The 14,397-nt window shown below is 48.9% G+C and overlaps 1 protein-coding gene across 4 annotated transcripts in view; it reads right to left on the minus strand.

Annotated features, from left to right (window-relative positions):
• The window catches only part of ADAM23 (ADAM metallopeptidase domain 23), a 239,490-nt gene that overhangs the window by 61,054 nt on the left and 164,039 nt on the right, over positions 1–14,397 (minus strand). For all 4 annotated transcript variants that reach the window (XM_067548777.1, XM_067548774.1, XM_067548778.1 and 1 more), the window contains one exon: positions 13,941–14,040. In XM_067548777.1, the coding sequence (XP_067404878.1) occupies positions 13,941–14,040 (100 nt within the window). The remainder of the gene's footprint in view (positions 1–13,940; positions 14,041–14,397) is intronic.

Raw genomic sequence — 14,397 nt, forward strand, 5'->3', positions numbered from 1 at the left:
CAGATGGAACAGCTCTTGAAACCAGCCGAGCCCAGCATGGTTCTTTAGCGAAGAACCCCTAAGGGCAACTGACAGTGTTGAACTGCCGACGATCAACTGAATTTGAACAACAACGAACTAACTAAGAACTAGAGCTTGAACTATAGTAATTAGGCTAAGGACTGCTGCTTGCAATGGCAAGGGCAGAAGTTCCAGCAACCGTCAGAGGCGGAAAGAAGGAACTGGGGACCCGCGGGGCCAGCAGCGCCCTTTATACCGCGACATGAGCGCGGCACTCCAGGGGGCGCCTGAGCTGGCCCTGCGGGCAGGCTAAGGGAAAAAGGTTCCGGGAATCTGTGCACGGGGCGCACACACACCTAAATTGGAATGAATATGAGCAATCACTCGAAGAGAGAACCAACACTAGTCTCAGGGCATAGGCAGCTGGCATGCAGGATCTCATCTTAGTCAGAAGATGGTGCTAGATGGAGGATCTTAATCCTGAGTGTGCGCCTAGAAATTCAGAACCAGAGGTAGTGCCTGGACTCTTCTCAGTCTCAGGAAATTTTAAAAGCACAGAGGTCCAGTACTGTGACCGCAACACAGCAGTCTGGTGATTGTCCAAAAGGGAGAGTTTGATTTAGATTGTTGCACACCTAGACAGTATATTTGCCAGTGAAGCTAAGCAAGGAAGATGGGGTCTATTACAGTTTTTTTTAATAGGAAAATAGCAATCAAGAAACACCACACAAGCATCAAAGGATGTTCTCTGTCTTATTCACCAGTTAACATATGATGAGTCAAATCAATATGAATAAATATTGCTAAATAGCTATTCCTAGGATCAAAAGAAATATTCATCTACATTTCAGAAAGAAGAGTAAATAGCCAAACATAAAACGTACAATGCTTAAAAAGCAATAGAGAAATCAGCTCTTCAATAATTACGCAAGTTACATTTTGTTTTTTGTTTCAGTGGTAAGCAACAACAGATAGCTGAACCTGGGTGTTAATAATGTGCCCACCAAGCCAAATTAAAACACCATTCAACCTCCCCTAGCTGAGGAGATTGGAATCTAAGAACATCCTCAGGACACCATCTCCTGAAGGGCAGTTCATTTCACTACCCAATAAGCCACCACAGGGGTCAACAACAGTTTTGATTTACATTTTGTGTAATCTTATTTGTGAACTATTATATTTAATTGGTTCATTTGTCAGTTCACTCTCCTAATTTTTCCCCTTTTCCATCTTTTGACCCCCCCTTACTGCTACATCTATTGCGACACCCACTGACAGATACAAGACAACAACATGCCTGCAGGTTTCCTTACTGCTGAGTTTTACAAATGTCTGTGATACAGGACTCATAAATCAACTTAGTCATTCTAGGTCACTTTAAAATCCCTCTTTGTCCAATTTTCTCATTTCTCAATGATTTTTTGTTGACCTCTAGAATACATCTCCATCCTTTAAGTGCAGTAAAATCACTTCATTAAACCTCTACAGGACATAAATTGCTCCTCTAGCTCTCAAACGTAGTAAATATTTAAAGCAGAGCTATGATGATTTTTACAGCTCTGCCATTTTACAAAGTAATTATTTTTCACAAGCATTTCCTACTTGTGACATTTAGTAAATAGTTATGTTATAAAAAACATGAAAATAACAAGACATTTGACATTAATTGGGATATATCAACCATTAGAATGCTACTGAATATCCAAGGTACATCTAGGTACCTGTTTGCCTGTTGTTTTCCTAAATGTAACAAACATCATAACATTTCACTGAACTCTTCTTTGGATACTTTTGAAAAAAAGACAGACAGTTTTAAAATATTGCTCTGATGAAGGACGAAAACATTTTTTCTCTTTTACAGAAACTATTTAGCTAACTGAAAGGGCCTATAGATTTGGGCATTACAGGCTGAATGAACATTGTACTATCTCTCACACAGTCCTTCACTAATAAAATGTAAATATGATTTAACATAAAAATTCTTCTCTATGAAGATATAAAAATTAAGACTTCACTTTTTCCCTACAAGTCATCAATACTGCTGTACTGACAGCAAGATCTCCTGCTCTTACTCTGCTCTTGAAACTCCGTTTTCCATCATGCTATCATCTTCACACATGTGCTTCAATCATTCTCCAGGATCATTTTCACTAGAATAAAACAGATTCTGGTCTCCATCTTCAGTCAACTGAAGATTTACTCATGTTCATCCATTAGTCAACCATAATCTTACTATGATCACACTCGTCATGAAATTGCGCTTTTTTTTCCTCCACGTTCATTCAGTTTGACAATCATCTATATGCAAAGGCTGCTAAGGATGTAAAATATAGTGTACAGGTACAAGGTTTTGGATTGTTGTGGGGTTTTTTGTAACTTGGGAAAATCCAATGACTATGTAATGATAAAAATCAAACCTTTCCAATTAATGGAAGTTAGGGAGAAGATATAGTAAAGTATGCACATTGACATAGCATATAGTCTCATTTGGGATTAAAATCTCCAAGGCTGACAAATTGGTAAAATGTCAAACTACAGCTTCAATTAGTTTTACAAGGGAAATATGGATTGTTTTTACCCTAATCTGGGTTTAATAGGATGGGAAACTACTGTTGTCTGTCAGAAAAAAAACAGGGTTACTTACCAGTAACTGTTGTTCTTCGAGATGTGTTGCTCATATCCATTCCATTATAGGTGTGCGTGCGCCCCGTGCACAGATTCCCGGAACTTTTTTCCCCTTAGCAAGCCCATAGGGTCGGCTCAGGTGCCCCCTGGAGTACCGCGCTCATGCCGCGGTACATAGGGCGCCACCGACCCCACAGGCCCTCAGTCCCTTCTTTTTGCCGACTCTGACAGCGGGGACGGAGGGTAGGTGTGGAATGGATATGAGCAACATATCTCGAAGAACAACAATTACTGGTAAGTAACCCTGTTTTCTCTCTTCGAGTGATTGCTCATATCCATTCCATTATAGGTGATTAAATAGCCATACCTTGGAGGTGGGTAGGAGTCAGCGTTGAGCTGCCCTCGCCAGCACGGCTCTGCCGAAGCCTGCATCCTCTCTCGCTTGCTGCACGATGGCGTAGTGGGACGTGAAGGTGTGGACCGACGACCAGGTCGCTGCTCTGCAGATGTCCTGCAAGGGCACTCCTCCCAGGAAGACCGCAGATGAGGCATGGGCTCTGATTGAGTGTGCTGTCACAGCTCCTGGAAGCGGCACCTTCGCCCGCTCGTAACAGGTCTTGATGCAGGCGGTGATCCAGGTGGAGATGCGCTGGGTGGAGACAGATGAGCCCTTCATCCGCTCCGCCACTGCCACGAACAGCTGTGTTGACTTCCGGAATGGCCTGGTCCTCTCGATGTAGTAGGCCAGGGTTCGTCTGACATCCAGGGAGTCCCGTCTCTGCTCCTCCTCCAAACCGTGCAGTTTAGGAGAAAACACGGGGAGGAAGATATCCTGGTTATAATGAAACAGGCACCACCTTAGGCAGGACCTTATCTTTGTAGAAGACCGTGTAGGTGGGCTCCGAGGTCAAAGCTCTTATCTCGGAGACCCTCCGAGCTGATGTAATGGCCACTAGGAAGGTTACCTTCCAAGAGAGGACGAGCAGCGGGCACGTAGCCATGGGCTCGAAGGGTGGTCCTGTCAGCATGGCGAGGACCAGGTTTAAGTCCCAGGGAGGCACTGGGTCGCAGACCTGGCGATATAGCCTCTCCACCCCTTTGAGGAACCTAGCTGACATGGGGTATGAAAATAAGGATCTGCCTTCCATCGGCTGGTGGAAGACCAAGATGGCTGCCAGGTGTACCCTAAAAGAGGCCAGAGCTAAGCCCTCTAGTTTCAATTGGAGGAAGTACTCCAAAATCGCCTGTATGGGCGAGGAGCTCGGTGGGATACCCCAGGACTGTGCCCAACAGATAAAACGCTTCCACTGGGCTCGGTACACCACCTGGATGGAAGGTTTCCTGCTGCTGAGCAGAACCTGCTGGACTTGCATGGAACAGGCTCTCTCTCCCTCCGTCAGCCACAGAGTCTCCAAGCTGTCAGGTGGAGGGAGTCCAGGTCTGGGTGGAGCAGGCGACCCTGGTCCTGGGAAAGCTGGTCATAACGCCTCGGGAGCGATAGCAGCGTGGCTATGGACAGGTCCAGCAGCATGCTGAACCAGTGCTGCCTCGGCCAAGCTGGGGTGATCAATATGACATCCGCCCTGTCTCTCTTGATCTTCAAGAGGACTTTGGGCAGCAACGGAATGGGGGGAAAACGCATACATAAGGGTTCCCGTCCAGTCTCTAAGGAACGTGTTGGAAATGGAGCCTGGCTCACGACCCCAGAGTGAGCAGAACCTCGGGCATTTCCTGTTCCAGGACGACGTGAACAGGTCCAGTTGGGGAACACCCCACTTGCGGAAGACAGAAGCTATCACCTCCAGGTGTAGCGACCAGTCGTTCAGGGTAGAAACGACTTGCTGAGGCGGTCCGCCTCGTCATTCCTGACCCCCGGGAGATGAGAGGCAGATATATGAAAGTCGTGCTTCACCGCCAAGTCCCAAAGTTGAATGGCCTCCTGGCAAAGAGCAGAGGAGCGCGCTCCCCCCGCCTGTTCATACAGAACATGGCTGCTGTATTGTCCGTGAGGACCTGTACCATTCTGCCCTTCAGAAATCTGAGGAAAACCTTGCATGCCAGGTGGACTGCTCTGAGCTCCCTGACATTGATGTGGAGGGACATCTCACCTGGTGACCAGAGCCCTTGGGTGCTCAGGTTGCCCCTGATGTGTGTTCCCCACCCCACATCCGAGGCATCTGTGATCAGAGTCACTGATGGTGTCAAGTCCCTGAAGGGAACTCCTTCAATACCTCCCTTGGGTCCTTCCACCAGATAAGGGAAGTTAGTATCTGTGTGGGCACCATGACCACCCTGTTCAAAGGGTGTCTGGCTGGGCCATACACGGAGGCTACCAACATCTGGAGAAGGCCTGAGTTTGAGGCGAGCCAGCCTCACCACATACGTACAGGCTGCCATGTGTCCCAACAGCTGGAGGCAATGCCTGGCTGTCGTCATGGGGGACCTGTGGAGATCGTCAATTATGGCAGCCATCGCCTCGAAGCAAGGCCGTGGGAGGAAGGCTCTGGTCTGGGTGGCATCCAGGGTGGCCCCAATTAACTCTATGCGCTGCACCAGGGTGAGAATAGACTTCTACTCGTTAATGAGCAGCCCCAGGTTGGTGCATACTGCACACGGGAGATCTAGGCTGTTCCTTATATGGGCCCTGGACTTGCCCCGGATCAGCCAATCATCCAGGTATGGGAAAATCTGTACTCCCCTGCAGCACAGGTGGGTCGCAACTACGGCCATGCACTTCGTAAATACCCTGGGGGCGGACGAGAGGCCAAAGGGTAGGGCCGAGAACTAATAGTGACCACCAGCTACTACAAATCGGGGAAACCTTCTGTGCCCAGGGAGGATAGAGATATGAAAATATGCGTCCTTTAAGTTGAGGGCAGCATACCAATCCCCTGGATCTAGGGTAGGAATGATGGAGGCTACGGAAACCATGCGGAACCTGAGTCGTCTGATGAACTTGTTCAGACGGCAGCGATCTAGTATAGGCCTCAGGCCCCCCTTGGCCTTGGGGATCAGGAAGTACCGAGAGTAAAATCCCCTTCCCCTTTCCTGTGGAGGAACCTCTTCCACAGCCCCTAGCTGGAGGACAGAGCAGACCTCCTGTGTAAGGACCTACTCATGAGAGGGGTCCCTGAAGAGGGACGGGGTGGGGGGAGGGGTCTGGAGGGAAGGCCATCAGCTGGAGGGCATAGTCCCTGCGGACTATACCAAGGACCCATTGGTCCGAGGTAATACTTTGCCAGTGGGCGTAATACGGCCCGAGTCTGTGGGCAAAGGACCGGGTGAGATCCAGGGGAAAGGAAGAGTGCCACCCTCGTGCGCACCGTCAAAAAGTCTTTTTATTGTTTTGGCCCTTGTTTTTGGCCTTGCTGGGGCCCCGCCGAAGAGCCCGAATGGTCACAGCAGTTAGGGCCCCGGAACCGATCCCGACCCCTCCTGGGTTGAGCGGGTCTAGGGGGCTGCCTTGGGGGAGGCTGAAGTTGCCGCTGTGCCTGAGGCCGAGACTGACGCCTCGAAGCCTGTGGGGTGTAGAGCCCTAAGGACCGCAGCGTGGCCCTTGAATCCTTGAGGGCATGGAGCTTGTCGTCAGTTTTGTCCGAGAAGAGGCCAGCACCATCAAATGGTAGATCCTGGATGGCCTGCTGGACCTCTTGGGAAAGCCCCGATGACTGGAGCCAGGAGCAGCAGTGCACGACTATGGCTGAGGCCATAGACCTGCTGGTAGCATCCGCCACGTCACTCGTTGTCTCTAAGGCCGCTCTTGCCACTGCAGCACCCTCCTCGACGATCGTTGAGAAGTCCGCTGCTTGATCTTGAGGCAATACCTGGGGTAGAATCTTAGCGAGCCTCTGCAGTGAGGACCAGAGGTTAAGATTATACCTCCCAAGGAGCACTTGGTGGTTAGCTATCCTCAGCTGCAGAGTCGCTGTCGAGTAGACCTTGCGGCCAAACAGGTCTAACTTCTTCGTGTCTTTATTTTTGGGGGTGTTACCTTGGGCCCCCTGTCTGTCCCGCTGGTTGACCGCATCCACAACCAGGGAGCATGGGGCAGGGTGATTGTATAGGTACTCAAACCCCTCAGTAGGCACATAATATTTTTTCTCAGCGCCCTTAGAGGTAGGGGCAACCGAGGCAGGGGTCTGCCAGAGGGATTTAGCCAGCTTGAGTACCCTCTCATGTACCGGTAAGGCCACTCTGGATGGGCCTGCTGTCCCCGAGACCCCGAAGAGGGGGTCCTCCTCCTCCGAAAGCTCTTTCAGCTCTAAGTTCAGGTTGCTCGCCACCCTCTTGAGCATGCCCTGGTGAGCTCTAAAATCGGGCAGTGGTGCCCTATGGTCCCGGGAGGCCACATCGTCCGGGGACGAAGAGGAGGATTGAGGGAGGGGCCCTGTGGTGGGAGGGGGGTTGTAGGAGGATGGTGGGGCCACCAATGAGTGGACCGAGGTGGTAGCCTGACCCAATTGTGTACCCCATGGCCCCCAATATGGCCACTACCAAGACCTCTGAGGCCACACTGGAGCAGGCATCGGTACCAACTGGGACACCTGGTGGCGGGACCTGGACCCGGAGCCGCTGGACCTCCGCTTACTTCCCCTGACAGGAGAGTGGCTCTGGGAAGAGGACGATGACGATGAACACCGGTGCTGTTGTCTATGGTGCCGACGCGGAGAAGAGCTGCTGCTGGAGGTTGAGCGTCTCCTCCGTCTCGACGTTTTCCAGCGACACCTCCCACCTCGGGAGCGGTGCCGTCACGTGGAGCGGGACCGCATGGAGTGGGACTGGCTGCGAGGTGCCGAAGCCGCCGGTGCCGATGGTCGACAGGTGTCAGGAGGCACCAGGATCCGCGCTGGGCTAGGTGCCGGGGATCGAGACCGGTGCCGTGTGTCAGTCAGTGATGCACGGTGCCAAGCTGGGCTCTCCATGGAAGAATGAGAGCTGCGACCCCAGCGTGAGCCTCTGGACCGCCCTCGGTGCCGCAGTGTCGAGGAGCTCAATGACTTGGTGCCAGAGCTGAGAGGGGAGCCCACACTCTCCACCCTCCTTGACCATTTGGGGGGAGACTTGGACTCCTGTCTCCGTCAACCACCGGGGCCACCCAGCGCGGGTTTACCCCGAGACACTGGTCCCCTCGCCCTTGGCCGAGGGGGGGATTGAGGCGCGGGCAGGCCCATGCTGCAGCGAACGCCTCCGGCGTCGACAGTCCCTGCAGGGGCTCTACCCCACTCTGCGGAGTCGGGGAAGGCTCCCTGCGTGGAGATGCCGGTGCCGGAGTAATCTCAACTGCACGTGGCTGGGGCATCTCCTGACTCCCCCCAGGCCGGGTGGGCGGTGCGGGGGAGTCTCGGCGCGCAGTGTCTTTTTCTTTGCGGCGCTTCGGTGACGGGCCCTGGAGTGATGAGGTTGGTGCCGAAGGAGTGCTCCGCACCAAGGAGACGCTCGGTGCCGCGGGGGAACGCGCCGGTTTGGAGTCTGGCTGGAGTGCAGACTCCATAAGGATAGCCTTCAAGCGTGCATCTCTCTCCTTTTGAGTGCGAGGCTTGAAGGCTTTGCAAATGTGACATTTGTCCTTGCAGTGCTGCTCTCCGAGGCATCGGAGGCAGCAATCGTGAGGGTCACTCATGAGGAAAGCCTTAGCACACGGGGTGCAGGCTTTGAAGCCAGTTGAGCCAGGCATGGCCCAATCTGAAAAAACCCTTGAGGGCTATCTATCTAACTTAACTACTAACTACAACTATTTAACACTATTTAACAGTTAACAACACAGCAATCAAGAACAAAGGGGATGCTACTTGCTAGGCAAGAGGCAAACATTCCAGCAACCATCAAGGGGTGGAAAGAAGGAACTGAGGGCCCGTGGGGTCGGCGGTGCCCTATGTGCCGCGGCATGAGCGCAGTACTCCAGGGGGCGCCTGAGCCGACCCTACGGGGCTTGCTAAGGGGAAAAAAGTTCCGGGAATCTGTGCACGGGGCACGCACACACCTATAATGGAATGGATATGAGCAATTACTCGAAGAGAGAATTATAATTTTGTTGAGCTGTAAAAGGGCAAAAGGAGACTGGATGGCTAAGAAGACTAGTAATACAAATGGAGGTTACTTACCTGTAACTGGAAGTTATTTATTTGAGATATGCAGTCCCAATCTGTATGCCACAAGGGTACACGTGCTCCATGCATCTGAGACTGGAGATTTGTAGCAAGTAGTCTCAACTGGTCAATGTATGTGAAGTTGCTCTCCTCATGCTCCAAACAGAGGGCATAAAGGGCAGCGTGGAGCAATGCCTCTCCAGTTCTTACCTGGAATCAGATGGGCTCCAAAGTAGAAGGGAAGGAGTTCAAGTAGTGAAATACAGACAGGGACCATACATCTTGAAGAACCTCCAGTTATGGGTAAGTAACCTCCATTTCTTCAAGTGCTGGTCCCTATGTGTATCCTGTATGTGGGAGATTGGTAAGCAGCATTCAAACAGGAGGAGGGTGTGAAGATGCGGTTGGTATGGATGTCTGTAACCCTGCTGTCACCACAGCTGCATCTGCTGAAGTAGTCTAGACTAGGGCATAATCCTTCATAAAGGTATGGATGGGGTTCAGGTACTACCTTACAAATAGTTCTATTGGTACTTCTCAAAGAGATGCCATTGTGGTCATTCGTGGTCATTGTAGTCATTGTAGTCACTGTGGTCATTGTAGAGTGGGCCCTCACACTGTCTGGGGGAGGAATGTGTGCCAACAATAGAATGATGCATCCAGAGATCCAGTTAGGGAATCTCTGGGCTGATAACGCTTGTCCTCATGATCACTCTACTACAGCAACAAATAGTTCTGGAGTTTTTCTAATTAGTTTAATTCTTTGCAGATAAAAGGTCAGGGCCCATCTGGTGTCAAGGGAGTGCTGCCTCTTCTCTTCATTGGAAGTATGAGGTTTTGGGTTGGTTCATGTGAAACTCTGAAATTACCTTAGGATGAATTATGGGTGGAGACAAAGGGAGACTCTCTCTGTGACAAATGGTATATGGCAGGTCAGCCATGAGTACACCCAGTTTGCTCACTCTTCTGGTCAATTTGATGGCAACTAAAATTAGGCAACTTTCATAGAAAGATGTGCACAGAACATGTGGCCATCAGTTTGAAGGGTGGTCTGGTAAGTGCTGAGAGTACCAGGTTGAGGTCTCACTGTGGTGTGGATTTCATCACCAGCTGGAAGGACCTAATAAGGCCTTTCAGGAATCAAATTGTGTTAACGTGAGTAAAAATAGAGTGGCCTTTCATCAAAGGATGGAAGGTACCGATCGCTGCCAGATGGAGATTCGACCAGCTACTAGGAAGTCCTGACATCCTGAGGGCAGGAGATAGTCCAAATTGGCAGGGATACCTGCAAATTCTAGTGTGAACACGTAAAGAAATGCCTCCATTTGGCTAAATAGCATTTTCTAGTAGAGGTTTTTTTGCTGTGATTAAGGATAGTTTGGATGGTCTCTGAACATGAACATTCCAGGTCTGGCACCCATCCAAATACCAGGCTAAGAGATGAATAGGGTTTAGGTTGGGATTTCTGATCATGCACTTCTCATCAACTAATGTATCTGGAAGAGTTGTATATAGATGAAAGGACAGGATGACATTTGTAGGAGGTCCAGAAACCAAAATTGTCTCGGCCAATTGGGTGAGATGAGGATAACCTTGGCCCTGTCATGGCAAATTTTCCGTAGAATCTGAGGTAGCAAGGGACTGGAGAAAAGGCATACCTCAGATGGTCTGTCCAAGGTAACAGAAGGGCATTTCTCCTGAAATCTTGATCTAATGCTACTCTGCAGCAGTAGAGATTGACTTTCTTGTTTGTTTGGGAGGTGAACAGGACCCAAGATGGTGTTCTGCACAGGGTGGAGATTTTGGTCAAGACAAAATTGTGTATTTCCCACTTGAGGTCTGCGGAGAAGTGCCTGCTGAGATTTTCCCCTAGAGTGTTTTATGCACCAGATAGGTGTGTCACTGATAGTATAATGTTGTTCTGATGCACCAGTTCCATAAATTCACTGCCTCTATACTCAAGAGGAAGAGACTGTGCTCCATCCTGTTTATATAAAATACGGTTGTCATATTGTCAAACATTAGCTGGATGTGACAAAAACACATGAGGGAGAGGAATGTGTTGCAGGCTAGGCATTCATCTCCAATAGATTGACATGCATTCTGGCCTCCTATGGGACCATGTGCTTTGTGCAGTGTGATTGTCCATAGGGGTTTCCCTTTCTATGAGCGATGCATCCATGATTGTGGTTCTGCTGGGTGTGGGTGAAAAAAGGGGGACTCCCATTCGCACTGGGTCCAGTTTTGTCCACCATATGAGAAAAGCTCTGACCTTTTGTGGGATTGTTATCCTGGTATTCATGTTGTCTTTGTCCAGTGTGTAACCAGACCAAAACCAGGTCTACAGGCAAAAGAGACGAGCGTGGCACACAAAGTTATGTATGTACTTGCAGCCATGTGGCCAAGTAGGGGGAGAGGGTGACTTGATCTTTCAGGCTGTTCACAGCCTGAAAACTGCCTATAGGAAAGCAAGCCTTTACTGAGGACAAGTCTAGGGTTGGCTCCTATGAAATCTATCATCTTCGTAGAAGTCAACGTGGACTTTGGGAGACTGAACAACATGGCATCATTATTGGTACACAGTCCTCAAGCATCCTCTCAAAAGAAACCCTTGAATGGTTTGTGGGCTGGGTAGCAGTCATATATATGGAGGAAGCCATATACCTGGGTTTTTGAAACCTCTGTTTACTTGGTGGTCTGTAAGTGTGGTGATAAGATGCCTAAGGGGAGGTCTGGGCCTCTTTGTGGTGTTTTCTCATCAGGGCTGGGGTGTAAATGCCCAGGGAGTGGAGAGTTGTCCTGGAGTCCTTAAGAGAGTGTAATGACACACCAGTCTTCTCACTGATGAGTTTAGACTCAAAGGGCAAGTCCTCAGTGGTACTCTGGACTGCACTGAGGAACCCCAAAGAGTGAAGCCACAATTCGCACCTTCTGACTATAGCTGTGGCGACAGCTCTAGATGCAGCATTAGCTGCATCCACTGCCTCCTGTCTTCATCAATGAGAGCTTGGAACTGAGCCTTGTCTTCCTGGGGAAATTTGTCTCTGAATTCCACAAATTTAGAATAACTGAAGAAATCATATTTTGCTAAGGTAGCTGGCAACTCTGAACTGGAGACTAGCTGATGAAAATACTTTTCTCCCCAAAAGGTCAAGGTGTTTAGCATCCTTGTCAGTCAATACAAACTGGTGGATTCCAAAATGGCTTCGTTGACTGGAAAGGCCACCCTACTTGACCCAGAGGGTTTTAGGATGTCCAATAGACAATGTTGCGTGTCCTGGGCCTCCTCAAGAGGTATCTGGAGCTCGGCTGCTACCTTCTGTAACAGTTCCTGGACTACAGGAAGTACATCAGGCAAAGAAGGGGATAATAAAGTAATTGTCTCCGGTGAGGAGACTGACACACCTGGTAGGACTGACTTCTTCCTCCAAAAACTGATGGACCTGGTTGGAAATGGCTGGGAGAACAATGTTGGTGCAATTCTTGCATGGATCCAGGGTATCTACTCTGTAGATCCCAAGAGGCCCAGTAAGGCCAGTAAGAAGGTTCAACCAGCTGGGGGGCCTCTGGATACCAATGGTCCCCTGGCTATTTGTAATCAGGAGGAGGAGGGCAGCTCCAATACCTTCTATGGGTTCCATCTGGGCTTGTCACCCTTGGGGAGGGATTGGGCGGGGCGCAGGGGACTCATCTGGAGCATGGGATTTGTCCGATGAAAAGATAGACTCCTGTTCTGTCAGCAGTGTCAGTGGTACTGAAGGAATGCTCCTACTTGTGGATGCAGCAGGGGAGAATCCTCTTTTTCTCAAGATGGTTTCTTCTGGTGCTGAAATGTCCCTGAGGACTGGGCTTGATAGAAGAGGAGACTGTGGACAGGTCAGAGTGAAAATATCCTCTGGCAAGGTAAAGGTTTCAATTCTTCCTGAAGAGTCCCTGATGTGGGAACTTACAGATCCAAGTTGTATAATGGTCTGGTATTCAGAGGATCCCACTAGGAGCGAGCTGGAACCATCAAATGGAGGTCCATTGTGGAACTCCCTGATGGAGCCGGGGAGGTGCCGATCTTTTGGCCTATGGGCCAGAGCCAAAGCCAGTACCATCGTATCCTTCTTCTTCTGCGCCTTTCCTTCTTTGGCAGAAGATTTATGCAGACCTAATTCTTTAGGACCCACGCATAAGGAAGCACCCAACTTGGACTGAGGCAGGAAGGGATACTTAGAGGCAGATCTGGATGGGGATCTGTCCCTATGCTTATGGTCATATCCTCTACTCTCAAGAGACAGTTTCTTACGCTCAACAGTTTTGGCCTTTATTCTGGAGCTTGTGCTTGGAAAGGCGATGCTTGTAGTCTGAGGCTGCTGTACAGGAGGTTCTCCCCAGCCTGGGTCTGACTAGGTCTCATGCCATTCTCCCTGAGGTGCTTCCACAGAGGGAGCTCTCATCCCTCCTGGGTTTGAAGACAAAAGAAGTGGCAGATGCTGCATTTTGTGGCGATGTGAGCCTCCCCACAGCAGTAAAGGCAGCATTGGTGTTCAACAGACAAGGAATGGGAGCAGCAGATACTCTTCTTAAACCTCGAGACTCTTAGCATAGTCCTTCTCTGCTAGGAGAACTAAACTAAACTAAACGAGGTTTAAAACACTTAACACTAAACTTATTATAAACTATTTACAATATATATTTACAGACGTTGAAAGTAGAGGAAGAGCTTTAGGCTGCCAATTCAAATCCAATCCAGGTTAGTAGTGATCAAACATTGTTAATGGCCTATGTGAAGCAAATTATTGATTTCTGTCCAGTTCATAGTGCACTAACTACTAACTACTCTTATGTCTACACCTGGGTTTGTTTTACACTATTTTTGGCTTAAAGGAATAGGGCACTAATGCTGAATGAGGCTCCAACTAGGCACAAGTGCCTATCTATGAGTATTAGATTAGGGTCTAAACTAGGGCAGGGTTAGGCGTAAAATATTAGCTGAGCATGAAGAATTTACTGAAGACAAGCTTTAACTTCTCCTAATACTCCCTATTAATTCAAATGACTGCTGATGAGGAAGATGATCCACAAAGCTGCATCTAAAAACCAGAAAAATCTGTAATAGCCCAAATGAATCTGAATAAAGCCTTTGAGGGCCAAGAAGGTTCAGTGAAACCATTTCATCTTCACTGCAATATCTGCTAGTCAATAGATGTCCTGGCAGTGGCTTCATCTTCTAAGTGAAATTACCTTTGTTGGCCTGTTGAAAAGACAGGCACCTCCTCCTCTGAGTAAAAATTCTTTGTATTCTGCAATGCTGCACCTCGAAAATTTTCTGGAGTGATACACCCTAAAATGACAAAGAATCAATTGAGTAAATAATTCACTGAACTCAAATACTAGAGAAGAAAATTATAACCCTCTGAGCTTAATACAGTTTAAAATGTTTACAAAAAAAGTTGGCATTCTTTTTGTCTGAAAGTAGATATATAAAAGGTAATTTTAACTATTGTCTGGAAAACAAGAATACAAATTGGACATATCAAAAGAATCAGTACAAATTCTGAGATTTTTTTCTCTTCAGAAAGTTTGGGTTGAAGTAGCTCAGCTGTGAAATTTGGTTTTGCAACATTAAGTACTAGTTCCCTTCCATTTTGTAATTCTAGACAGCAGGCATTAGTGCTGTAACATCTGCCTGTTCTTTCAT

The sequence above is a fragment of the Emydura macquarii genome, unplaced genomic scaffold (assembly GCF_026122565.2).
Source record: "Emydura macquarii macquarii isolate MOO-44397 ecotype Brisbane River unplaced genomic scaffold, CSIRO-AGI_Emac_v2 contig_1253, whole genome shotgun sequence".
Lineage (NCBI taxonomy): Eukaryota > Metazoa > Chordata > Testudines > Chelidae > Emydura > Emydura macquarii.